The sequence below is a fragment of the Podarcis bocagei genome (genome assembly GCF_964188305.1).
Source record: "Podarcis bocagei genome assembly, chromosome: 5".
NCBI lineage: Eukaryota > Metazoa > Chordata > Lepidosauria > Squamata > Lacertidae > Podarcis > Podarcis bocagei.
In genome coordinates, this window is record NC_138129.1 from 100,925,450 (window position 1) to 100,953,179 (window position 27,730).

The 27,730-nt window shown below is 45.2% G+C and overlaps 2 protein-coding genes across 3 annotated transcripts in view; one reads left to right on the forward strand and one right to left on the reverse strand.

Moving 5' to 3' along the window:
* Positions 1 to 3,513, forward strand: part of SMG7 (SMG7 nonsense mediated mRNA decay factor) — a 68,482-nt gene extending 64,969 nt beyond the window's left edge. For both annotated transcript variants that reach the window (XM_081193279.1, XM_081193280.1), the window contains one exon: positions 1,269 to 3,513. In XM_081193279.1, the coding sequence (XP_081049405.1) occupies positions 1,269 to 1,382 (114 nt within the window). In that variant the 3' untranslated portion in view covers positions 1,383 to 3,513. The remainder of the gene's footprint in view (positions 1 to 1,268) is intronic.
* Positions 3,514 to 3,923: 410 nt separating this feature from the next.
* NCF2 (neutrophil cytosolic factor 2) lies at positions 3,924 to 27,730 on the reverse strand. Its single transcript, XM_081193316.1, has 15 exons — positions 27,202 to 27,730; positions 25,526 to 25,608; positions 22,653 to 22,761; positions 21,612 to 21,746; positions 20,885 to 20,992; positions 18,928 to 18,987; positions 18,241 to 18,284; positions 17,276 to 17,417; positions 16,071 to 16,130; positions 13,266 to 13,344; positions 12,902 to 12,921; positions 10,342 to 10,487; positions 10,132 to 10,246; positions 7,383 to 7,545; positions 3,924 to 4,821 (listed from the first exon to the last, which is right to left on the reverse strand). Exons 1-15 carry the CDS (start codon positions 27,373 to 27,375, stop codon positions 4,712 to 4,714), a joined length of 1,548 nt encoding a protein of 515 aa, XP_081049442.1. The 5' UTR covers positions 27,376 to 27,730; the 3' UTR covers positions 3,924 to 4,711.

A 27,730-nucleotide genomic window follows, 5' to 3' on the forward strand; every position in this document is an offset into this window, starting at 1 on the left:
ATAATACAAATGTTCCTTCCGCTGACAACATCTTGAGAACCTAGGAAGAGCCACCTGTTCCAGCTCCCTTTATTCCACAGTGGCCACCCACATAGTGATGGGAAGCCCACAAGCAAGAAAGGAGAGGGCAACAGCGCTCTCCAGTGTTATTTCCCAGTGACTGGTATTCCGTGGGCATCTTGCATTCTTCCACAAGAACTATATTCTGGACTGGTTGTTGATTAAAACTTGGGTAGTCAAGCCTTAATTACAGATTTAGACTCCTCTTTTAGGTATCAACATGTTTTATTGCTTTCCTGATCATTTTTATATGGATAAGCTATTCTGACAAAGAATTTAAATTATTTTGTGATGGCTAATTCTTCTTTTTAACTGCTTTTCAAAATAGTAAGTTAGTGGGGCGCTATTGCATTATTGAGTATTCCCTGTTCAAGATTTTAGCTGCTGTATTCCTCTTCTCTTCCTTCAACATCAGCCCACATTTCATGGCCACTGAGCATGCTTAGTTTGAATTGAGGATTCCCCCTCCTCAAGGTTTTATTTTAAAATGTACTCCTGCAAGTCTGCTGATACCTTCCCCCTTGTGCATAAGTGCTGCAGTTTGACTACAACAACACTTCCATTCACAACCTGAACATCTGAAATAGTATTATTGTCCTGGTTGATGCCTGATTCTTAAGAGGCCATGTTTTGAGTTTAGCAAGAGCTGAAAGGCCAATAGCATTTGCTCTGTCCACTAATGTGCTCCCATTTGAACTGAGACATCAGTGGGCTCCTTAAATCACTTCCCTGGAGAGTATACAGCAGTAGGAAATTGAGGAAGAGCCCTCTCCTAATTATTCAACTGAGTCACTCACTCAGACTAAGGCAAAAGGCTGGACAGAGGTGGTAGAGCAGGGATGAGGAACCACCCCACCCCACCCCAAAGTTGTTGAACTTCAACTCCCATTAGCTTTAGCCAGTGTGGCCAGAAACAAAGGTTGAAGTGCTCATTTCTGTTTACACTGGGGATGATGCAGTTAAAGACCTGTTTGCCTGTACCTTGCCTCATGAAAGCAGTTGAGGGTGCTGCAAAGTAGGCGGGGAATTGGGATGGGAGACTACACTGGGGGTGGGGGGAAGCCGGTTGCCTACTGTTGCAGTACTGTAGAAATGAGAGGGGGTGACGAGAGCATGGAAGAAAGTTCACTTACTTTGACCGTTTTGGCATTTTCTCTTGCTACTTTCGCTTTCACGTTAGCGGATGTTTGGTGTGTGCTTCTTTTTAGTCTATCTGGTCCAGTTCGATGATGCACCCTGGACCTTCTGCCCTGGAGCAGCTGCTGATGCAGCAGAAGCAGAAGCAGCAACGTGGGCAAGGTGCCATGAATCCACCGCACTGAGAACGAAAGGGTGGCAACCTTTGCAACCGAAAAGCTCCATACATCATGGCATGTTGGGTTTGCAGGACTGTCTCACACGGCCCTGTGCGCGTGGCAGCCCTCTCTTCTGTTCCTTGCCGTCAGGAGGGCGTAAGTGCTCCACCAACCCACTGAGTGTGCACGGAAATGTCTGCAGTGCAACGGAAAACCAACACCAGGAACTCTCCCATCCCTCCGGGGCCCTCTGGAGGGAGAGAGGGACTGCTGTTTGTCTCACGGTAACCCGATATCACCGCCTCTCACCTTCTCCATCGTGCATGTCCCCAGCCATGTGGGAAAATAAAATGCTGAGAATGAAGAGCAGATGGGAGAAGCCACTGAGAACTTCTCGATCCTCCTCCTCAGTTCTGGGGAAACCAATAGGAGTCTATTACCGATAGCTTTGCTGACTGAGAATGTAGTTGAAATTTATTCCTATTATTACTCTCTCAGTTGTAAGGCCACACTGAATTCTTCCATACACAGATGTGCTTTGTAGTCAGTGTGTAGCAACCCCTCCAGTCGCTGGTCCAGCCCGAGGTGGGTGGGGATAGATTGGGTGGGGGTGCTAGCGTCAGTCTCCCAAGTTAGGTAAGGAGTTTTGTGAAGGAGAATCTGCCCCCTCCAGCACCACTTCCACCTTTTTCTCAGAGGTTGTCCCTGGAAGAACCCCAAGCGGGAGAGATTCCAGCACTGAAGTGCAGTGGTCACTGCAGGGCTCTCCGTTAGGGCAAGCAAACCACTGCTACGGGGTTTTAAGTTAAATGGTTCAGATTCCTGTACATTTTATGATAGTGTAGTGACCAGCCTCATGAAATGGCAAGCTGGTCTGTGCATTCACAGCCTGACTCCCTTTTTATGTAGGTAGATAAAAAGCTTTGTGTCTTTCCCCCCACCCTACCCCACCCCCTTTCTCCCTTCCCCTTCTTCCCCTTTCCATGCTGGTTGCTTGTAGTTTTGTTCTTCATATACAGCATCCCACAGTCATAGCAGGATAATGGGGAGTAAAAGAGCTAGTCTGGACAAGGATGATGTGTGCAATCCCTCTCCCTAGAGGTGTAGGCCCACTCCACAGGCCTGCACACACCTGTAGCCACAAGGTTTTTGGAACGGAAGTTCAAGGCAGCAGAGGACACATCACATGGAACCCGCGCACAGAAGCCAACCGTCCTACTTGCCCCTACAAGGGTGCACAATGGGGACAAAGGGTTCCACTGGATATATTTATTTGCGCAGAAGGAAGACTGCAAATCTTCTTGCATAGGATAAAAGGACAGCATTTATTTTTGTTTCCCAGCGTAGTTACGGAAGCAACCTAAATACAAGAAACTGCTGCAGTCGCAGGAGTGTGTGTGTGTGTGTGTGTGTGTGCGCGCGCGTCTGTCAGTTCAGGATCTGCAAGCTGGGAAATGGCTGCAGAGCAAAGCACATCCAGGGTCCAGAGGGGACATTGTGGAGTCGGGGAGCAGCCCCATATAGACTTGATATAAAAGGGAAGATGTATGCATAGTGCTCTGTCTAGGATAGGAATTGGACCCCCTTTGCCTCCCCATGCTAGCAGTGTTGCTGCTCTGCATCACATCTCTAAACGATGTTCCTCCGAAGCAAAAGTCTCAAGGATTAAGTTCCTGCCCTGGTTGTAATCTTCAGCTGAGACCCTCTGTGCTTATTTGATGCCCTGTCCCTGCTTCCAGCCCACCCTTCTTCCAGTTTGTGTATTTGAGCTGTGCATCGAGGCAGCTGCAACATTCCAGCGTTTGAACCACCACCGATTCTTGCACCCTAGGCAACCTGACCAGGTTCCTCAGCAGCGCCAGAGTCCCAGCCCATAGGCTCCTATTTCTGCATGAGAAGTCTGGTGTTTAGAATGTTTTTCTTGATCTTTTGAGCAGGGCTCCCTATTCTCCTCCCCCTTACACACACACACACACACACACACACACACACACACACACACTGCTGTCAGGAGCCTCAAGGGAAGGGAAGATCCTCCCCCCCAGCAGAGAAAACTGGTTTGTGTCGTAAGCTTCTTTTGTGTTTTTGTCTGTCTGTGCGAGACCTGCAGCTGCTGAACTCAGCTTTGCCTTTAATTAAACCATGTTCTCTACAGCCAGCCTTGTGTAGTTACATCTTCTTTCACCACTGAGCTGCAATTGAAAACTGTATTGTTTCTCCGCCCCCCAAAAGAGGAAGTGCTAAATTATGGTATCTTGCTCTGTTCAGTAGTGAAAGGGGTTTATAGTGCAATGAAAGCTTTGACTGCACTTAAGCATCTAGGTGGGGACAAGTCCAGAGCAGACTAGGTTGCAGCCTCGATGCCAAGCAAAATATTAGCTCCTGTTTGATTTCAGTTGGTGATGACAAAATGCTAGAGGCATACACATTACTAAATAGTTTTCCAGAACTTGGATACTATAAATATCTAATGTTAACTCTTTGGAACTGGAGTGAAAATGCCAGCCCTTTTTACTAAGGAGTCATTTCATGATTTCTTTAAATCTGAGTGGTAATACAGAGACACACTATAGAGCAATGCAGTTTTATTGATAAAATAACAGAACTGCAGCTTTTTTGTGGAAACTTCAAACATCTAAAAGTTACTGAGAGCTTTACTGGCTTTCAAGGATTTATTAAGCATTTCAAAATGTAGCTGTCATTCTGGAAAGGCATTGCAGAGTAACTAAACCGCTGATTATTAATCACCTGGAAGCTGAATTCTTGTAAACCAACTTTTCATGACTGTTAACTAGGATTCCCAGGTTGTATCCCAGAGACACACATGCAGTTAAGAAAAACAACCAAAACTCTTTGGCCGCAGGACATGAGAGGCCTTGTAGCTTCTCCTGCACCTTTTGTTTCATCTTGAATAAGGTGCCCTGATTGATAAATAAGGTGTTACCCTTATAACAGCAAGAGGATGCAGAACAGACTTCAGAAGCCAAGGGTGATTCACCTTAGATAATTTAAAGCTGTGTGCATGTCCTCTATAGACCTGGGAACCCCTACCAGAAACTGAAATGGACAACCATGATGTCTGCTATTGCTGTAACTATTATGACTGGACATAGAAGGATCAACCCAACAGTTTTTTCATATAACCAATTTGGCTCATGCCTTAGCTAGGAGATGAGTTTTTAAAAACCCAGTGCAGACCTCAATGGATATTCATTTAAGCAGAATATAATTTTTTTAAAAAACCCAATCCCTAGAAGATTCAGCAAACATGGATGAAATGTCTTATAATGGGATGAGTTGCCTTCAGAGGAAAACGCATCGGGGTCCTCTCGGTTCTTTGTAGGGTTTTGAGCTTGTTACACTGTAGAAAGAGATTTGGGATCTTGGCTGCTGTCTTCTTCAACAAAGGCTGTGGGGAAAATGCCAACTTTTCCATTGCACTCCCCTTCCAGCCAATCATCATTCACTAGAAGATGAAATAACATTGTGTTAGAGTCACAAACTTAATCCATTAATGGGCAAGAATCAGGAAGAGGTGGAATGTAAAGAATCCAACCAGAATCTGCAGTGCCTTCGAGAAATGCAACCGAGATGTAAAGGAGAATGGATCTCCTTGTGCCTCTCATAGTTTTGTAGCAGAGGGAATTTTTGAAAGTACAACTTCTCTTATCCCAACATGACAAGCTGCACTTATCAGTTGCTTCACAACTCCTGAAGGTACAGAGGCCGTGACCCCTCTTGTTGCTAGGTACCTTTCATGTCAGAACAAGGACTGGGAATAATGGAGAGCCAGATCATCTGCTCAGTACTTGATACTCATAAAGGACTAAGAATTATAATTGTATGTGTTTTTGTACAGTTAAGTAGGTACAGTTAAGACTAACCATCTTCATCTGTTAACATTGTTACATCTGTTAACATCTGAAATATTGCCTCTCAGCCCTGATTATTTTGAGAGAGGAAGCTTTTTGCCTCCCTCAAGCTGTGTTGCTGAAAATGCCATCCAGGGCTGCACTGAGTAGACTGTGTCTGGAGCTCTTTGGCTCTTCCAGTGCCAATATAGTCTACCTTTAGAGAAACTGAAATTAAAATAATGGGGTCTTGTTAGAAGAAAACCACTTGCAGCATAAATGGCAGGTGAAAATTCAAAGAATGAGGTTGCAGAAATAACTTGGAGAATTATTGAATCATTACAAAGTCTAAGGTCCAGATACACGTAAGCATAACAAACCTGCCACAGGTTGCAGGACTCCCCTGCAAGTCTTGCTGAGAAGTCATAGCTGATACACCAGAAAAATAAGGACCTTCTACAGCAACGGCTTTCAGAACAGAGAGTCCCTTCAATAAGATGTTTGGGGAAGCACCTGAGGAAGAGTACCTTGGCTTCTTTGGTACTTTGCTATCTTACAGTGGGTTCCCTTAACAGCCTTATCAAAAGAGTGGGTAGTCTTTGAACTGCCCTTCTTATTTTATCTGCGGATGGAGAATATGATGAGACACAGAATTATCCAGGTGGAGGCAGACAAGTTCTGTTAGAATTTTCAAAAGCACACTCACCCATCTACTTTGGTATTGTGAAACTAGGATGTCTGTTTAGCATAAGTAATTTCATATGGAACAGGAAGTATACTGAGCAACAAATTGCTGTGTATATGGTTATTTTCTTACTTGTATAATGGTTTTGTCCTGAGCTCTATTCTGCCATTTCCTGACATGCAAAGATGAGCATAAGATGGTTGAACTTTCATATAGGATATATTCCACAACAAGATGTAATTCCCCCTTCCCATTGGCCTGTGAAGCTATTCTTCCCCTCTACATGGGGCAACCCTCATGGCTTCAAGCCACTAAATGTGTTCTTGATGGTTCCTCAAGCTCTCTTGACCAGCATAGTTTTGTGTGATAAGATGCCAATGGCCAAAACAGAATATGGAGTTTTGTGACAGCAGGAATTTGTTTCCTACCAGTGGAAGCCAATTTGCTTTCAGGTGACTGCTGATTGAATCAGTGATTGTTTCCCAACCTACAAAACACAATTGAATTGAGAAGTGTGGGAAAGTGTTATACAGTGATGGTCGTGAATTCTCCAATAAATGTTAGAAGTTCAAGCTTGATTCCCAGGAAGAGGCAGCTGGCTATTCTGCCATGCATGCCCAGCCTTAAATTGTCAGATTACAGCCTAGCAATCATGTTTGCTACTTTAAAACACATGAGCAGTGTAGCTGAACTATAACTCCCACCATCCTTGGCCGATGGGCCACAACTCCTGTAGGGCCACAGGTTTTACACCACTTCTTTAAAGGTCACAAGGTAGCAAGAGAGAATGCAGCTGCAACACCTCCTGCTCCATTCCTTCGCTGATCTTTGTGTCTGCCCTTTTTCCAGTACTTGCTGGAACGAGCATGAGCATTGGGACTACACCATAGCATAGGTGAGTGAGATGACCAGTGGGGGAATTAGAGCAGGATGTCTAGAATCCTCCTGCATCAGATGGTTTAAAGCTAGAAGCAGGACCTCCAGGTTGCAGTCTGGCAATTCTGCATCTCTTGGTCCATGGGAGCTAAAAAGGAGAAGGAGCCCAGAAGAGAAGGGCAGTAGTGGCTGTAGAAGATGCAAGGGGCCCATAGTTGCCAGTTACCGACTTCAGCAGCTTGGTGCTCTACTGATGATGGTGGGGTCCAAAATGGATTAGCAAGTGGTACCAGCACCACTTTCTGAAAGAGCTCTTGACCCTAAGGAAGAGGTCTTCTGCATGGTTCTTGGACTTAGAAACCTCGGTACACGTGCCTGATACAGGTCATAGCCTTCAAGTACTGCATGTTCACACCCTTGAAGAACACACAGTGAATATAGCAAATTATAGGTTAGAATTGATACGTCAAGAAAATGAATTTGCATCCTTGAAGTTCTCTCAATAGATGGAGTTATGGCAACTTTTGCGTAATGTCCCTAGAACAAAGGAATTGTGTAGGGTGGTAGACCCCCCATGTACGGTTAGTAAGGTTCTCTGATTTAGGGTTAGTTTACCTTTAGCCAGAACAAGTATTGTCTCCCCCTGTTGGAATTCCAAGTCCTCTGGCTGGCTAGCTTCATAAGTATACCGTGCTACAACCTGTTTGGCATCTGTCTGTTTTGTTATCTTCTGCTCAGCCTCCTTTCCATCTTCCATATTTAGATTGTCTTTGCCTGCCTGGTGTAAGAAACAGCCAGTTCAAACATCTCTTTAGATTAACAGTACATTAAAAAAACAAGCAAGCCTCCCACGTTCTTCATATCTATCTAATACTGCTGTAAAAATGCAAGATTTTCAGTTAATCTTGCACCCGCAACTGGAAAATCTTCATCAGGATTAACAGAAATGAAGTCATTCACAGAGCCAGTATTAGGCCTCCTCTCTCATGTTTGTATGCTGAAGTTCAGCAGAGCCCTGAACTTTTTTTAGAGGGGTTGGGGCAAATGGTTTGGAAACATCAGGTGTCTGAGGCACAATTCCACCCCTTCAAAGCAGGAAGGGCTGTGTTTACAATGGGCAAGAGAGAGCTACCTCCTATCAGAGGAGCCTGCCCACTATGTTTCTGTATGACACTCTGTTCTGGGCATTCAGGTAACGCCGTGTTGGGAGTGATCAAAATATCAAGTTGTGTGCAGCGGATTTACCCACCTGCAGGGGCATCTGACAAGAAATGTCCCAAGTCCAGAGCAATGAACTGTGCAGAAAAATCCATCTGTCTTGAGAAACAATGGATTGTGTCTCCAGGGGTGAAGTCAAACTGCTGAGCTAGCAGCAGCCAAGTGACCTCTCCAGGGTGCAAGCCCGGGCAGTGTGTCTGGAGATCCTGGGCTGTCCAGACGACAAGACCACTCTCTTGGCCTTGCTGATGTGGTCCAAAGGAAAGCAGAGCAATATCTTTGACACCAGCTTGGCTGCAAGAGTTGCTGGAAGGAGGCATACAAGGCGCCACCCAACCATCTTAGATACTCTTAGCCTTTTCTTCCCCCAAAGATGTCCCACAAGGCAGCAGAGGTGAGGATCTGATGGACTACCTTTGCAGGTGAATGAGCCCCATCTGCCTCTCATTTCCCTCTTCAGCACACGCAGAAAAGGCATGCAAGCCAAGTCCCTAACTTGCCGAGGGTTTGAAACTCATAGGCTACCCTCATCTGGTTTAGCCAGCCGGTCAAAGCTGTTCCCTGGGGTATGGCCACTGTCATATGCTGACAGCTTCTACGAGTTTGGGAATTACTGGAACAAATAAGATGGAGTATTTGTTTTCTTGGGGTTGTTTGTAACTATGATATGAGCCAGTTCTAAGACTCCCTGCCCTAAGATTCCCTAATTTTACAATGCAGATCAGAGCTTAGAAGAGAACTCCAAAACCTCAAACCCACTTATGAATATGCTATTCAAATACAATTCCACTCTTAATTTTATATATTTTATGTGCAAGCCTCATCCCACTTCCACGTATCCCACCTTAGTCGCAATTGTATGGGCAAGGGAAAAGAAGAGTTGTGTACAAAAACTGGTGTGCTGATAAGGGGAAAGAGGTGAGAGTTGCTAAGAAGGCAGCAAACAGCTCAGCACAACACTTCTACCAACCTTGCCATCATCTCCTGGTCCCTTGCTGTGCAAAATGTGCACCAAACCTCTATAGGTTCACACTTCTTGAGGCCAGCTTATTAAGGAAATGATCGGTTTTCAATTTCTTTCACACACAAGCTGTAGATTCCAGAATATTCCTGGAATGCTGGCCACCAGATAGGAGCTAATTTTTACTGATGGCTTTGGAAATCTCTTGAGATTTATATCCAGGACTATTCTGCCCCTTGGAAATACAAATGTCAGATCAAGAAAATAAAACTTGTGCTTTAGAGTTGTATGCTTTTGCCTAATGACTGGGATCCAAAGAACTGTGCAACTAATTGTGCAAGACCAAGGCAGCAGTTTTAGGCTTGTATTAAATAGAAACTTCCTGCCATGCCAGATGGCAACTTCTTTCCAAAATGCCTGCAGTTCAGTAGAAATCAAAAGTTCAACTGGACATGCCCATTCAGCAATTTTGGATCTGTGTGTAATTTTCATGCATGTAATTTGGATGCTTTTTCCACCCTGAACTGCGAGTGTTTTATTCAATGAAGGCAGGGTGATGGCAAGCAAGAGAAGAGGTAAGGCAAAGGTGTTTTTTAGTACTTTTGCAGGTGGTATACACAGGTTTATTTTCACACACACACTTTTTTCTTCTTTTCTTTTTTTGTTAGACTGTGAATCAAGTTGGCAATGGCCATGAAGTGAACTTAGTTTGATTTGAACCCAGGTTTCCAAGATTACACTTGGTACACACTCCACTGTGGGCACAGTTAGGGGACAAAAAATGAAAGCTATGCTGCAGTTCTATCTGTTCCAATCAATAGACTGGGATATTTTCAAATATTTATCCACCAACATCACTGATGCCATCAAGTCTATAAACTATAAAAAGCTAAATATAAGCAATATTTAATTAAAGTGAATGGCTTTTTTTAAAATAAAAAAAACCCCAATTATAAATATTAAAGTGCTTGTCAAGTATCCCATTGCCAGTGTTCTCGTAGGCCAGATTGCAGGAAGAAAGGAGGAAACAGGGCTTCTTTCTGAGTGACTGAGCAGGAAAACACCTGCACATTTCGCTATTCTGGTTAACAAGGGTTAATAAATAGAAGCTGGACTTTCAGCAAAGGGCTCTGAAATATTTTGGGGAAGTGGGCGGAGATTGCCTTCTGCTCCAGTATTGCCTACCTGCTCACTGCTGCACCACAATGTCAAGCACTTGTCCTTGGCATGACTCCACACGGTCTCCATCCTGCTATCCTCACTGAGCAGCACCAGCTCCTTGGTGTCTGTAGGTCGGTAGCTGAACAACAGACAGCAGAAACAAGTGAACACAGAAGCATCCCTCTCCTCAGTCGAGGTGGATTTGGCAAAGGGAGGCCAGGGCGCATCTCCTACCTCAGTTTCGTGTGCTGGGGTGAGAGTCCCAGCTTCAGGCACACTTTCTCCAAGAGGCTGCAGTAAGACATCTCAGGGCTCCCTTGCAGGGCGATGGTGTATTTGTAATGCACTTTGACAATGTAGGGGGTGTCCAGGCCAATGAACTGTAGGAGGAGGGAAATGGTACAAGGAGTGCCATGGTCTTTTAATTTTTCAAAAATAAGTTGAAATGTGTTCTCAGGATCCTGTTCAGCAGAAGGGAAAGAGTGCTTAATTTCTGAAGCAAATGGTGATGTACTGGGAACTCTGCCATGAGATGGAATCCTTGTCCTTTAAAAATCTAAAGTCTGTATATGCTCAGAGGCAACTTGTTATTTATTTACAGTCTTTACAACACCACCCAATTGCAAAATTCTATGGGGTGCTCATGCTATTACAATGATAGCCCATAAAAATACAACGATAGCCCATAAAAGCAAAGACTAAATAGTAAAGGTAAAGGTACCCCTGCCCGTACAGGCCAGTCGTGTCTGACTCTAAGGTTGTGCGCTCATCTCATTTAAGAGGCCGAGAGCCAGCGCTGTCCGGAGACACTTCCGGGTCACGTGGCCAGTGTGACGAAGCTGCTCTGGTGAGCCAGCACCAGCGCAGCACACGGAAACGCCGTTTACCTTCCCGCTATAAAGCGGTACCTATTTATCTACTTGCACTTAAGGGTGCTTTCGAACTGCTAGGTGGGCAGGAGCTGGGACCGAAAGACGGGAGCTCACCCCGCCGCGGGGATTCGAACCGCCGACCATGCGATCGGCAAGTCCTAGGCACTGAGGTTTTACCCACAGCGCCACCTGCGTCCCAATAAAGACTAAATAAGGAAGTAGTAAAATCAGTATAACTAGGGTCCAGTAAAACTAAGGGCCAGTAAAAGCAAAAAGCTCCTCACCTTGCCCCCAAAAAACCAGGGGAGCATCTCACAGTCAGTGTGTTCCTACCAAAAAGGCCTTCTGCCTCATAGACACACACCACACCTGACTTGGCTGCCACACACAGTAAAGATCACCAGAACATGGATAATGGAAACAAGACCCTCTGTCCAGGTAGGTCGCATATCAGTCTAAGCTGCTAAAATGTGTTCCGAGGTCACTGGGCCTCTAATCACACTGCTGGGTTACAAAGCACCTCTGGGTGGCAAACATGACCCTTTAGTGCAAGACTGGAGAACCTACGAGCCCCGCAAATCCCTTCAGCCTCAGTCAGGGGTAATGGGAACTGTAGTCCCAACAACATCTGGAGGAACACAGGCTCCCTATCCCTGCTTTGGGGGGCTGGGGGAGCAACAAACCCCATTAGAACAAATTGAATACCACCCACAAACATCCATCTAGTCTGGGCTGAGCCACAGTTTAGTGAGCCTCAACCAGTCCGTTACTGTGCCTAGGCGCTGATTTAGCACACCCTGTGCCACACCTGAGTTTGATGAAAGAGAGAGAACACTTAGTGTCACTCGCATCTTGGTGACATCTCAGTCGAACTCTGGATTACCTCTTCCAGTGGTTTCAGGCAGCTGTTAAAGGGCTTGGGTGATAAAGCAGAACCCTGTAGGACCCCAAAGCATAATTACTGGGTGGGGAAAGGGAGGGACTTGTTGATACCAAGCCCAGAGCTATACCTTCTGTAGCTGGTCCTCCAAGGAGCAGAACCACTGCAGAAAGTTACCTCCAACATGAATATTACAGTCCAGAGGGATATCCTGGTATGACAAGCCATGGAGAGGTCCAAGAGAATCAACAGGCTTGTCTTTCCCACTCTCTCTCATGGCAAAGATCATCCCACAGGATGGCAAATCGGGCTTGAAAGCCAACTTAAATGGATCTCGAACATCAGTGAAATCAAAGTTAGTTGACTGGTAATCCCTAAGGTTTTTATTTTAAATTTTGACTTCAAGGATAATTGGCATGGTTAAAGGATGAGTGGCTGGGCTACAAAACCAAGGGTAACTGCAAGAGCTATTTCTTTGTATGCCATTTGTTTATCAATACAGAAGCTTCAGCCCAGTATACCTGAAGGAGTGTCTCTACCCCCATCGTTCAACCCGGACACTGAGGTCCAGCTCCAAGGGCCTTCATTGCAAGAAGTGTGCGTACAGGAACCAGGAAGAGGGCCTTCTCAGTAGTGGCGCCTGCCCTCTGGAATGTCCTCCCATCAGATGTCAAACAAGTAAACAACTATCTGATTTTTTGAAGACATCCGAAGGCAGCCTTGTATAGGGGGGTTTTTACTTTTGATATTTTATGATATTTTATAATTTGTTGGAAATGCCCAGAATGGCTGAGCAACCCAGTCAGATGGGTGGCATATAATTTATTGTTGTTGTTGTTGTTATTTATTACATATGGACACTGAACTATCAAAATTGAAATCAAAACTTTGGGGCCCTTAGGTTTCCAGTTGGCCATGTTCAAATGCAGAGTGTGAGAACTCCCCAGCCCCAGCTTTGGTTCAGTTATGCATCAATACATCACACAAAGTCTTAGGCTTGTGTCCCATGTCCAGAAGCTCACACTGCAAGGTGGTCATTTACCTGTGGTGCTCTTTCCTCATCTGGAAGAAAAAGAAGAGCAGTTTTGTGAGCAGGGAATAACCAAAAAAATGTTCTTGGGTGGTACACAGGCAGTGGCTGTTGCTCTCAGCGTGATTTAGAACCATACAAAATTGGTGTTCTAAATCATGCAGAGAAGGCTCCCCACTTCAGAAACTTCACTTTCACTCCAACTCATAAAGAGTGATGGGCAAAGTGACACGGAGAGAGGGAAGAGCTCAGTACATTTGTCCCTGCTTCCCCTCTTTCTGTGTAGTCTTTATACTTCTGCAGCATGCCAAGTAGAGCTACTGTCATATATGCATTGGACCTTAGAAAGGATTCACTGTCTGTCACTCTTACTTACCTGAGGGACACCTCTCAGGGCAATCTGGGGCAGCAAAGCTGGGTGGAGGAGGGATGTCAACATCTGCACCAATTCCTTGCTGTATGAAATGGAAACAAGTGTGACTGTCATGCCTGGTGCAGTTGCTGCATCAATCGCAGAAATAAGCAATGCAAAATACGCAAGGCAGCCACTCTGTTGGAAGCGAAAGAACAGGCAAGATTTGGAGTAACTCTGTAATATTCCACAGACAGAAAGTGTTTAACTTGATGGAAGAGTTTTAAACTTGAAACCTTGCCTAATCGTTCACCAACAAGTTATCCAGTTAACTATTCCAGGAGCCTGCAAATGAGCTTATATTAGATCCTGCCTATTGGGTTCTGAGAAGAAGTTTTACATGCATAATCCAGTCACACACATTGTACTCATGCCATTCCTTCAAAAAGAGACCATGTGAGCAGGCAGTCATTTGACCCTCACTGTGCGGGGAAGGCTGAGTTCAAATCTCAGCTGTTCTTGGGCAAGTTATTATCTTCCCAGATGCTTTCCTTTGCCTGTGGGTTTTACAGACAGGGAAAGAAAAATATTAAATATAATGGTCTTATTATTGACAATTCAGAATATTTCCTCTGTAGCATTATCTAGGATTATCTGTTCCTTGTACTTTATATTTGCTCCTGTGATGATTTTGTATGTTTGCCTTATTTCTTTAGTGTTTTATAATTTAAGATGTATAGATTGTTTTATAAATGTGAAATTAAATGTCTATATTCCCAGACTTACTTTTCTATCCAGAATAATAACAAGAGACTAGACCAAATAATATATGGACCGTAAAGCAAAGTGTCCTGGTCGTAACAGCAAAAGTGGAAATAGACATAGGATAAGTGGAAAGGACCTAACAGTGGATAGCTGTGGTAAGGACCTAACAGAAGCAGAAGACGTCAAGACGAGGTGGCAAGAATACACAGAGGAATTATACCAGAAAGATATGGATGTCCCGTACACCCCAGGTAGTGTGGTTGCTGACCTTGAGCCAGACATCCTGGAGAGTGAAGTCAAATGGGCCTTAGAAAGCACTGCAAATAACAAGACCAGTGGAAGTGATGGTATTCCAGCTGAACTATTTAAAATTTTAAAAGATGATGCTGTCAAGGTGCTACACTCAATATGCCAGCAAGTTTGGAAAACTCAGCAGTAGCCAGAGGATTGGAGAAGATCAGTCTACATCCCAATCCCAAAGAAGGGCAGTGCCAAAGAATGCTCCAACTACCGCACAGTTGAGCTCATTTCACATGCTAGCAAGGTTATGCTTAAAATTCTACAAGGAAGGCTCAAGCAGTATGTGGACCGAGAACTCCCAGAGGTGCAAGCTGGATTTCGAAGGGGCAGAGGAACCAGAGACCAAATTGCAAACATGCGCTGGATTATGGAGAAAGCTAGAGAGTTCCAGAAAGACATCTACTTCTGCTTCATTGACTATGCAAAAGCCTTTGACTGTGTCGACCACAGCAAACTATGGCAAGTTCTTAAAGAAATGGGACTGCCTGATCACCTCATCTGTCTCCTGAGAAATCTCTATGTGGGACAAGAAGCTACAGTTAGAACTGGATATGGAACAACTGATTGGTTCAAAATTGGGAAAGGAGTACGGCAAGGCTGTATATTGTCTCCCTGCTTATTTAACTTATATGCAGAATTCATCATGCGAAAGGCTGGGCTGGATGAATCCCAAGCCGGAACTAAGATTGCCGGAAGAAATATCAACAACCTCAGATATGCAGATGATACAACCTTGATGGCAGAAAGTGAGGAGGAATTAAAGAACCTTTTAATGAGGGTGAAAGAGGAGAGCGCAAAATATGGTCTGAAGCTCAACATCAAAAAAACGAAGATCATGGCAACTGGTCCCATCACCTCCTGGCAAATAGAAGGGGAAGAAATGGAGGCAGTGAGAGATTTTACTTTCTTGGGCTCCATGATCACTGCAGATGGTGACAGCAGTCACGAAATTAAAAGATGCCTGCTCCTTGGGAGAAAGGCGATGGCAAACCTAGACAACATCTTAAAAAGCAGAGACCTCATCTTGCCAACAAAGGTTCATATAGTTAAAGCTATGGTTTTCCCAGTAGTGATGTATGGAAGTGAGAGCTGGGCCATAAAGAAGGCTGATGGCCGAAGAATTGATGCTTTTGAATTATGGTGCTGGAGGAGACTCTTGAGAGTCCCATGGACTGCAAGAAGATCAAACGCATCCATTCTTAAGGAAATCAGCCCTGAGTGCTCACTGGAAGGACAGAGACTGAAGCTGAGGCTCCAAGACTTTGGCCACCTCATGAGAAGAGAAGACTCCCTGGAAAAGACCCTTACGTTGGGAAAGATTGAGGGCACAAGGAGAAGGGGACAACAGAGGACGAGATGGTTGGACAGTGTTCTTGAAGCCACAAACATGAGTCTGACCAAACTGCGGGAGGCAGTGGAAGACAAGAGTGCCTGGCGTGCTCTGGTCCATGGGGTCACGAAGAGGCGTACACGACTAAACGACTAAACAACAACAACAACAAAGTGGAAATGAGTGGTGTGCATCTTCACCCATAATATTCAAGACACCTTACCTGTCCACTAATGTTATAAGAGTAGCCATTTCCCTACCTGACATCTTTGGCAGGGAAACACAGAATGCTGGTGATGTTGGCACATGGATGAATAGGGCTGGGTTACGGAGGGGGGGAGGGGAACCAAACACACACTCCCATTTTTGGCAAGCAGCCTTGTATAAATTATAATGTCAAGTTTTGCCCTAAGAATTAATACTTATTCTCTTACCTGGCCTGAAGAGAATTTCATTCCCATTGGCTCTAGGAAGTTGCAGGGTATGATTCCTTGCTGCACGAAAAGCAAAACCAAGATATTGCTAGGAGGCAGGATGGTGTCAGAGTTGTACATTGTGGGCTGAGAAAAGACTCCAAGACTGCACACAGGGGGCTCTGTCACCCCTCCAGATTCTAATCTCAGATTTTGAATGGCAGCATTTGAACTTCGCTGATTCACTCCACCTGGCCTAAGCAGGTCGCTTTACTTGAAAAGTTGCCTGCAGCTGCTGAGAGGTGGCTGGGGGGGGGGGCGTGTCTGAGTTTCTTTCATCTCAGGGCAACTTCTCATACTCCCTTCTGATCTTTTACCTAATTTTTGTGCAGTGCTTCCCTACTATGGGGAATCAAAGAATTGTATAGTTGGAAGAGATCCTGAGGGACATCTAGATTCAGAAATCTCAACTAAAGCATCCATGACAGATGACCATTCCTCCGCTGCTTCAGAACCTCCAAGGAAGGAGAGTCCACCACCTCCCAAGGGAGAATGTCCCACTGTTGAACAGCTCTTCCTGATGTTTAGTCGGAAGCACTTAAATCCACTGATTCAGGTCCCAGCCTCTGGAGCAAGAGAAAACAAGCTTGCTCCATCTTCCATGTGACAGCCCTTCAGATATTACGGCTATCATATCTCCTCTTGGTCTCTTTAGCAGACTAAACATACCCAGTTCTCTCAACTGTTCCTCATAAGGCTTGGTTTCCAGACCCTTTATCAACTGTTGTACTGTACAGCAGAAAACAGCCCAAACATGAACATGCAAACCCATCTGCAACTATGCTACCATATATTGGATCCAATAAGGTATGTCTCCTTTACATGGGGTCTAGGAGCAAAGCTGGGCAGGAGACAACCCTATGGGATGGTACCATTCTGTCTCAGAAGAATTAGTCCACATCAGAACTCAAGCCCACAGCACATTCTGAACTTCAAGCACTTTAGACTACGTGTCACTGTGCTGAGCCCCTATATGTGATGTAGCTCAACTGTGCCACCTAGTGCACATGTGGTTTTTCACCCCCTGCAGTAAATCCTGAGTAGACAGCTATCTACTGTTTAGTTCAAGACAAGTAGAATGCAACCCCAAAATGGCACCAACAGTTCATGCCAGTAGAACAACAGTGCAGGTGTTCTCTGTAGAATTACCCTTGCTGGCCTTATACCTTCCCATTAAAGACAACAGTAGCCCAGTTGTCTTTCGCTTTCTTCAAGACAAAAACAATGTTTCCAGGAAGGACTTCAAGTTCCGCTGCTGTTTCTGGTATGAATTCGTACAGGACTCTGTGAGGTTCTCCTTGCAGGGCCCTGCATGACAAATCAGCTGACAGTTTCATCATCAACAACAACTGATTGCTTTAGTGCACATCCAAGTCACTGGGAACGCAATGGGATGAGTGCAAAAACCATCCCACCAGTGAGCTAGATGTGTGGGGAAATAGTCCGGTGGCTGCTTTCTTTTATTATGCACATGTGCCCAGAGGTCACCTATTTATATTGTTGAAACAGCCTGTATTAAAGAGCAAATCCTAAGTGGAATAGTTTGTGCAAACATCCCAAGCATAGACTATTGTATTTCAAAAGTTGTATTTCATATCACTATGTGTTTGCTCGCTTGGAATGTTTTATTTCCTTTCCCCCCCTAATGAAGCAAAAAAGGGTGGGGGGATAAAATGTGTTTCTGTTAAGATGGTGTAGGTTCATAGGTCAATATCCAATCAAGTAGTTGTCTGAGAACAATAACTTTTGGCTGCGCAACAGAACTTCCCCTCCCTCTTTTCTCCCCATGCATCTCCCATGTGCCCCCTAAATTGATTGTGGTGGTTCAATCCACCCTCTGGAGCAGAGTTGGGGAGGGTGTGGGGGACACACAGGAAGAGGAGAGGGAAAGGAAGTTCCATTGCAGAAGTGGAAATCCTTGTGCTAACGAAAATATTTTGTCAGATACCACCCATATACTCATAATGAAGACATCCAGACTTCATGGTGCTGTACTCAGTTCTAAACAGATTTTTGGGTTCATTTCTCTATTCCTTCTCTAGTCATAGGAGAGCAGAATCTCCTACGAATCACTTTCTAGACCAATGGGAGCTACTGAATGCTGGGGTTCTCTGCAGTTTATTGATCTTACCTGAGGGCTTCTGGTGATTTTGGTCTGGGAGGTGGTTCTGATGTCTGCAAGCAACATATTTTAGCATTAACCTCTCCTCTATACTGCAGTTAACTTTAAAGTCAGGCCCTGTGTTCAGAATCTATCTGGCCTGAAGAGAGATGCAAGTGTTTCAGACTAGAGTGGGGTTGGGAGTCTTGTCATTGCTACCAAGGCCAGCCCAAGACGTTCTGCTGCCTGAGGCAAGAGACAAGGTGGCATCCTCCCATTCCTTGTACAGAAACTGGCTGGACTGGCAGCTGAACCTTACTTCAACACTGGCAGCAGGACGGCACCTCCCACTGCATCTCAAGGGCAGCAGGCATTGACACTGACTACTCTGCCTGGCAACCACTTTCTGCCCACTCAGACAAATGCTGCTGCAGTGCAGCAGTGCTTGCAGGCACCACAGAGCAGCACAGCTGAGCAACACAGGTACACACCCAATGCTTGCTGGAGTGTGTGTGGCCTGCGCTGCCTGCCTCTCTGCCTGAAAACGTGATCAGGGATCTTTCCCAGTGCTGCTGCCTCCAGTTCATTGACAGTAAGACTGAGGATACATTACAGCTTAAATCACAGCCAGGCCATTCTTCTTCTCAATTCAGACTGAAGCTGGTTTGGGAGGAAGTGCATCAAAATGTTCTGTTATAGAAAAGTCCTCTGTCTTACCTGAGGCTGAAGAGGCGCAAAGCCTGAAAACTCATCATTGTCAACCACAGAAGCCACAACCTGGAGTTAGAAGGAGGAACATGCTTAATAGCTTTATTCACCCTGGTAATGTCAAGTGGTTTATGCTCTCTTAATCTAGTTTTCTGCTAGGCTGCTCATATTAACCTCCTGAGTGCTACATCTTCAGCACTATATAGATAAAAGTAATTATTGGCAGGGTTCCCTATTTCTCTCCTTTGTTGGGGAAGTTTTATTTGACCCTGGAATTCCTTGCCAATAAGCTGAATTCATAGAACTGTAGAGTTGGAAGGGACCCCCGAGGGTCATCTAGTCCAACCCCCTGCAAGGCAGGAATTTCAACTAAAGCATCTATGGCAGATAGTCACCCAACCTCTGCTTAAAAACTTCCAGTGAAGGAGAGTCCACCACCTTCTGAGGAGTCAAACAGCTCTTACTGTTAGAAAGTTCTTAGAATCTTCTTTCTTGTATCTTGAAGCCATTGGTTGGGGCCTACCCTCCACAGCAGGAGAAAACAAGCCTGCTCCATCCTCCATATGACACCCCTTGAGATATTTGAAGGCGCCTTTCATATCTCCTCTCAGTTTCCTCTTTTCCAAGCTAAACATACCCAACTCCTGCGACCGTTCCTCATCAGGCTTGGTTTCCAAACCCTTGATCATCTTGGTTGCCCTCCTCTGCACACCTTCCAGCTTGCCAATATCCTCCTTGATTTGTGGTGCCCAGAACTGGGCACAGAACTCCAGGTGTGGCCTGAGCAAGGCACAATAGAGAGGTGTGATTACGTACCTTGATCTGGACACTAGCAGGAAGGAGAGGAGAGGTACATGTGAAAAGGATCTAGGAGTCTTGGTTGACCACAAACTTGACATGAGCCAACAGTGTGACGCGGCAGCTAAAAAAGCCAATGCAATTCTGGGCTGCATCAATAGGAGTATAGCATCTAGATCAAGGGAAGTAATAGTGCCACTGTATTCTGCTCTGGTCAGACCTCACCTGGAGTACTGTGTCCAGTTCTGGGCACCACAGTTCAAGAAGGACACTGACAAACTGGAACGTGTCCAGAGGAGGGCAACCAAAATGGTCAAAGGCCTGGAAACGATGCCTTATGAGGAACGGCTAAGGGAGCTGGGCATGTTTAGCCTGGAGAAGAGGAGGTTAAGGGGTGATATGATAGCCATGTTCAAATATATGAAAGGATGTCACATAGAGGAGGGAGAAAGGTTGTTTTCTGCTGCTCCAGAGAAGCGGACACGGAGCAATGGAGCCAAACTACAAGAAAGAAGATTCCACCTAAACATTAGGAAGAACTTCCTGACAGTAAGAGCTGTTCGACAGTGGAATTTGCTGCCAAGGAGTGTGGTGGAGTCTCCTACTTTGGAGGTCTTTAAGCAGAGGCTTGACAACCATATGTCAGGAGTGCTCTGATGGTGTTTCCTGCTTGGCAGGGGGTTGGACTCGATGGCTCTTGTGGTCACTTCCAACTCTATGATTCTATGATTCTATGAAATCCCATGGGGCAAGTGGAGGTCTGCTTATTTGAACAACACAATAAAATCATAATTTAAAAACTTGCACACGCTCATTGAATTGAATAGTAAAAGGAGGATTCTTATCTGAAAGTGATATTTTTTATTATTGTGGTGTGCTTTTTAAAAATATTGTATTATAAAATTATGGCACCAGTTAGTTGCTGACGTTTCAGGCAGCCTCTGTAGCTGTTTCTTTCACAGGGACTTGGTTGTGGCTCTCTCCATGCTACGAGAAGCTTCACTTGCTGATTTCTGCATATCAAACTAGGGTTAAAGGTACCAGAGCAGGCCGGGTTGTGTTTTTCTAGACAGCTGCAACTGTATTACTGTCTATCATGAATGACCTTTTAGGAATACAAGTGAAATTTGCTGGGTAATTCCACTTCTGCTATAGATTAACTTCCTACCATAGATTTCCCTAAGTAATCTTTCTTCTCCAGCTGTGCCACTTGCTTCTCATTTGGCCGAAACAACTTCCCTTCAGGAATCACAAAGGGCTGAAAGAATCTTTGCTTCTGCAACAGACACACACACAAAAGTCAATCACTTCACCATTTCCCAAGGCCATCTGCTAAAAAACATGGCATAATAATCCAGCATGCTTTGTCGCTATTTGTGTACCGTGCTTGTTACACATAGGATAATGAGGGCCATACCACAGCCCAGCCTTCCCCAACCTGGTGCTCTCCAGATGTGGATGAACTACAATTCTCTTCTTCCCTGACCTTTGCCCATGCTGGCTGAAGCTGATGGCAGTAGGAGGTAGTTGCTGCAAAATCTGGAAGGTACTAGATTGAGGAACACTGTTATAGTCATTATTCTAACATCCAAATACAAAGGAAGACTGGATTCCTATGCAACTTTAAACAATAGTACAGTAGACAAAATTTCAAAACACAGCTTTCCCTTACTTCTGCACAACTATTTCCCCCAACAACGTGCATATCTTGATGGGATTGCCAGGTCTCAGGGTTCAAATGCAAGTTTCAGAAGCTGTTTCTTGATCTCCAGAGCAAAGCGATGCATTGCTACATTCTTAAATAGAACGGTCACACAATGCACCACCTCTAAAGTTACAAAGCCTTTGTATTTTGAGCCTAGGCTAATTGATTGCCGTTTCCTTCATTTTCTTACCAGGATGGATTCCATGGCCCTGTCAATTTTGTTGTGACGGGGTTCGCTCTTCAGTTTCATTGCCCTAGCCAGATGCTCCTCAGCCTTCTTCCAGTCCTCCAGCTTGGAATGGGCAAGGGCTGTGTTGTATAACACCTGTTGGGAAAAGGGGCAGGAGTGCCAGAGAATAAGAGTCTGAACCTAATCACATTTCCTTGGATGGAGCAGCAGGTAGACTGCTGAGAAGACCTGGGTTCAAATTCCTGAAGCTAACAAGATGCCTTTGGGATGGTCTCTCACCCAGAGTGAGAACAGTATTTGTCAAATACAACACCAGTCCAGAGCCTGGACTGATGGACTTTCACTCACGGTTACCTGCCTCAATGTCAGGGATGGGCAAGAGCCTGAGGAGTGGGGGGATGTGCAGGCAGAGGAGGCATGATCCAGGGGAAGGGATGAGCAATTTGTGGGGTTCTGAGCCACCTGTGAAGCAGGTGCCAGGGGCAATGGTAGAGGAGAGTCAAGGGGGAGAGACAGGGTAGCCAGAGATGAGGGGAAAGGAGGTGTGAGGGAGTCTCAGTTGGTCACAGAGAATCACACCTTTGGAATCTCTCCCCATCCTCCCCTCCGCTGTCTCCATGCAAGAAGGGGTAACTAGAGCTGCCGCGCAGGAGTTGTTGCCGTGCGCTTGAGTGCACCGCAGCAGGAAAGTCCATTTAAGTAAGCTGAAAGGGGCGTTGTCACGCTGCTGCTCCAATTGTCTGGATCAGAGCACAGGGCTGTAGAGGCGGATTGCCTAAGCAGCTAGATGGCAGGTTGTGTGTGAGAGCCTTTGGGAGCTGATGTAACCTAGTGCTTTGCCAGTGAAGAAATAAGCTTCCAAACGCTTGTCTTTGCGCTGGGACCCTCGCAGGGTTGAGCTCATTGGAAGAAGGCAAGACACAAATAAAATAACTGATTTAAAAAAGCAAGTAAGCTTAGATGGCAATATGCTAAAATTGAGGCATCGTCCACTGAGCCAGTTGGCTGCTTCCCGTGGTATTCCTCAAACCCCAAACTTACCTCACAGGCAAACAACCTAAACTGCAGGCCTAGGATCTTGTAGTCTATTAGGTTGTTCCCTCGCAGCTGAGCAAATGCCTCTTTCAAGTCATTAATGGCTGACTCATACCTGGAAAGCAAGGAAGAAGAGTAAGTACTTCTGGGGCAAACAAAATGGCAGGATATTTTGACGATCCTCAGAAGTGCTTTCGTTCATTGTTGATTAGACAATTGTTCTAATCATTCCTTTTTATTCACATCGTAGGGCATGCTCTAAAGGAGGTTTCTATGTATTTTTCCAAGTTAACAGTTTTTCTGTGATTGTTATATTGAGTATTAAAGGTTTTTATGAATCAATTTTTTGTATATAGTTAATATTTAAACAACAACACAATATAGTGCTGAAGCTGTATGCCCTCTGAATTTGCTGGGTATGGTTTTGTATTCTGGGCTGCTGTCTTTTCAGAGTATGAAACTTAGCATCTTTTTACAGTGCATAATTTTGTTTTGGTTTGTATGTTACAGATTTCCCTTGATAAAGAGCTTCCTTGAAACATGTTGGGAACCATTTCTAGTTAGACAGCTCTCTCTTTTTCCTTCCAGGGTTTTCCTCTACAGCTGTCTTTGATCCTCTCTCTTGCATTTTGGAGCCACCCTCAGGAACTGAGAGCACTGCCAGGAAATCTGTCAAATGTAACTGTGTGAGTCTTCACCAACTTCATGCAAGCACAGAAAACTCAGAGCTTAGAACCAATCACAAAAGTGAGACTCTAAGTTTTCTTCCTCCCCACACCCACTCCCATTTTTTCTTTAAAAAGTCACAGGAAGTTTCTAGCCCTCACAGAAGGGAAGGCAGATTTAAAAGCGTTTGAGCAAAGTCTGGCAAAACCTATCATTCACTAACTACAAATAACTGAAATACTGTAATTACATTTCTTCTCCAGCCTCCTTCCTCTTCTGCTGTTCTTTTCCTTGTGTCAAATTTTAGATTATAAGTTCCTAAGGGGAGATCTTCCCTTCCATACTTTGTAAGTCACCATGTACATCAATGACACTAAATTATTATTACTACTACTACTACAACATAAGTATTATTATTATTTATCTATTCATATAAAAGTAGAATTTATGTAAATCTGACAGGGAACAGAATAAATTACACAAAATAAGACTATATAGGCAAATGTGTCTGAGTCACATAATTTATGCAGGTTCTCTTGGTCCAGATTTTGGGTTCTTACAACCCATTATTATTTCACTTATTATTAGTTATTACTTATTATTATTATATCACTTTAAGAGTCATGAAGAATTCTGGGAACGGTAGTTTGCCAAGGGTGCTGGGAATTATAGCTCTAAAGGTCACCATCCTTAACAAACTGCAATTCCCAGGATACTTTGGGAGAAGCCATGACTGTTTAGATGGTGTAAGAGTGCTTTAAATGTATGGCATGGATGTGACTAGCGGGAACTGTCTGAACTGATGAACATCATGTTTGTGGGGAGGGAAGTCTTCGTAACTTACTTCATTATATAAATTCATGTAATTTCCAACACTCAAGTATTTTTTATTGGTTTATGTATATTTTGGATGGAAAATGACAATTATGATGTATATTAAAAAGAAAATTTAATAAAGATGATATGTAAAAAAAAAATCATAAATTGTCCCATTAACCTTGTAAGGCAGAGCTTTCCAAACTTTTTATGTTGGTGGCACACTTTTTAAATATGGATCATTTTGCAACACAGTAATTCAGTTTTACTAGCAAACTGGAGGTTAAACTAACCCCTTTCTAGCCCTGTGAGGAGCGTGGGGAGCATTCATGCGACACACCTACACACTGCAGTTGACACACTAATGTGTCGCAACACCCAATTTGGAAAGCTCTCTCGTAGGGTATTATATTACATTATGTCTTCCTATGTACATAAAAGGGTAATGCCAAAGGTCGGCAAACTAAGGCCTACAGGCCGGATCTGGTCCAATTGCCTTCAGGATCTGGCCCGCAGACTGTCTGTGGATTGGTGTGGGGATTCTGTTCAATCAGGCTGCACCTTTTTTTCCTGCGCCATTTACACACCATGGCGGCACCTCCTCCCTCCCTCCTCCTGGCTTCTCCCCGCCCTGCCTAGAGGAGGAAGGCGCCTGGGCTGAGCACCATTTTAAGCAGCCCCTCTCCGGAGCCAGCCCTTTCGCGCCGCTCATCTTCCCTCCGCCGCTGCCGCCCTGGTGCTTCTGTGGGCCAGAGAGCGGAGCGGACGAGAAGCAGAAGCAGCGGTGGTGGCAGCGCCTGGGAAGGTAAGCGCAGCGGCTGGGGGGGGGGGGACTACTTGCCCCCTTGCCTCTTCTTCCAGCTCCTACCCCCCCCCCCCGATGCGGCTTCCATAGCCCGCCACAAGGTCTGAGGGACAGTGGACCAGCGCACATTTTGCCGACTCCTGGGTGAGGCTGTTGTCGTGCGGCAGTTCATGTGGCTGCCAGTCGGTGGTCACAATAACTCCAGCATGGGGAACTGCAGCCAGGGAGCAAGCAGACCAGGTGAGGTGTTAACTGAGGAGGCAGGTACTGTGAAGGGCACCCCCTCCACTGAACACACCTGCAGCGAGCTTTAAAGGTAGACGGAGTTGGGAGTTGGGGCTGAGCTGTGAGGGAAATGTAACAGAAGGGAGATTTGGTCATTTGTGGGGAAGGGCAGTTGGCAATGGGGCAGGTGAGGTTGGTGAGTGCAGCAAGCACAGTCACCATCCCCTAGTTGTTGTTTTTTAACTATTAAAATATTTTTGTTTTTAACTGTATTTGGTTTCTTTCGCTTTGCTTCTGCTTTGTTTTTTGCTGCCCAGGGCTCCTTTGAGAGGAAGAGCCAGGATAGAAAATAATAATAACAACTCACATTTCCATCTGGTACGCCACAGATCCTCGGTGGAAGTAGGCCACTGCTAAGTGTTTGTCATTGTTAATGCTTCTGGTAAGAGCCTGAAGGAAGCAGACGTTATGGAGACATAGGCATGATTTCTGTCACACAAAGTGTTCCCGACAGGAATCCAACACTGGAGTCGGCAACATCAGTGACCTGCAGCCTCTACTCACAACCTGCCAGGTTCCACCCGGGACCCTCAAGTTTCTAGCTCTCCCTGTTATTGCTCTGCCCCCAGCAGGGCAGGATTGCTCTGGAAATCAAAAACTAAGCAACTCTGCAAGAATGTTGGCTGTGTTTGGGTAGGCAGTTCAAAAATGCACTGAGGACCTGAACTAGCCAGTCATCCTGAGTCAAACCTGTGACATGACCCTGCAATGTACACCCGTTTATGCAATTTCCTATTTCACTATTAGATTTGAAATATCTGCTGCAGCTCACTTTTACAGCGCTGGCTGGTGGGTGCAAGGCTATTATTACGCACTGCTCCACTCTTCAGCTTCTGAACAATTGGTGAACTTTACAACTGCAGCTTTTGTGGTTTCACTGGCCCTGTACAATTACTCTGACCACCCTGCTGGGCCGGAGGCCTGTCGCTAGTTCTAGGAACTTCTGGCAAAGTGGTTGAATGGTGTAACAGTTTGGCTCATAATAATATAATATTTAATCAATCATCTTTATATAGTACTCTTCCACTGTTCAAATCACAATGTAGTGTTTCATAATTAATATGCATCATAATAATTATAATTATATTTATATTGTGCCCTTTGCTCAAAGTGTACAGGATTCTATCTTTACCACCATCTCCCACGATTTAGTTTCGACAACAACCTTGTGACATAGGTTAAAAAGGCAAAGAGACCCCTGATCATTAGGTCCAGTCGTGGCCGACTCTGGGGTTGCGGTGCTCATCTCGCTTTACTGGCTGAGGGAACTGGCGTACAGCTTCCGGGTCATGTGGCCAGCATGACTAAGCTGCTTCTGGTGAACCAGAGCAGCGCACGGAAACGCCGTTTACCTTCCCGCTGGAGTTGTACCTATTTATTTACTTGCACTTTGACGTGCTTTTGAATGCTAGGTTGGCAGGAGCAGGGACCGAGCAACAGGAGCTCACCCCGTTGCGGGGATTCGAACCGCCGACTTTCTGATCGGCAAGTCCTAGGCTCTGTGGTTTAACCCACAGCACCACCCGCGTCCCTTGTGACATAGGTTAGGCTGAGATAAAATGACTAGCCCCAGGTCACCCATCCCTGCGAGTAGAAAATTAACAAATCAAGGAGACAGCGACACTAAACCTTCGCCCCTGATCTGCTAGCTTACTACATGCAGAGGAGGTTTGTTTATTTGCTCATTTGTTTTGAAAAACCTACAGCCAAAACCAGTACAATCCTAAATTCTTATCTGGTGTAATTATGTAGAATACCCAGCTGTTTTTAGCACAGAAAGTCGTCACTTGCCAGTTAAATCATCTGCAACTCAGAACTGCTGTAATAAAAAATGTGAAACTTTACTTTGTTCTCTGCTGGCTTTGTACAAATCCCTCTCCCTGAAACTTCTTTCAATACTTCCTCAGCTACAGCAGCCACCCACCAGTTTGTTAGGGTTTTTAAAAAAAAACCCTGCACAATATTAAGACTTGCCCACTTTACCTGCTGGGCCTCCTCCAAATTCCCCATGATCAGGTGGATGCAGCCGATGTTAAAGCAGATTTTGGAAGAAGGCTTCTGAACGGCAGTGAAGGCGGCCAGGGCACCGGCCCAGTCCTTGCGATCTGCTGCAGAGACACCCTCGCTCCAGAGGCGGATGGTCTCCACCAGGGCCATGGCCAAGCTGGAAGGGGCAGGCGATGTTCCTCAGGCCCCCCTGACTTTCTGCCGCTCTGCAAGACCTTCAGCGTGTGTTGCAAACAGACCAGGAAGTGTCTGCACTCAACTAATAACTGAAATGGGCCTGAGGTGATGTAATACCAACCGGCTCTCTGAGCCGAAGCAAAGCAGCTTTCTAAACAGAGCCCTCTCTGTGCAGGTCGGCTTGGGCATGGCACACTTTGCGAGAGTGACTCCTCCCCTTCCAGCTACAGGGATGCCTTCCTTTTTCTGAATTTCACTTTCCTAAGATCTTAAGAAGAAGAAGAAACAGACAGTGCCTCTGCAGATTCCCCTCCTGCCTGGGAGAGCT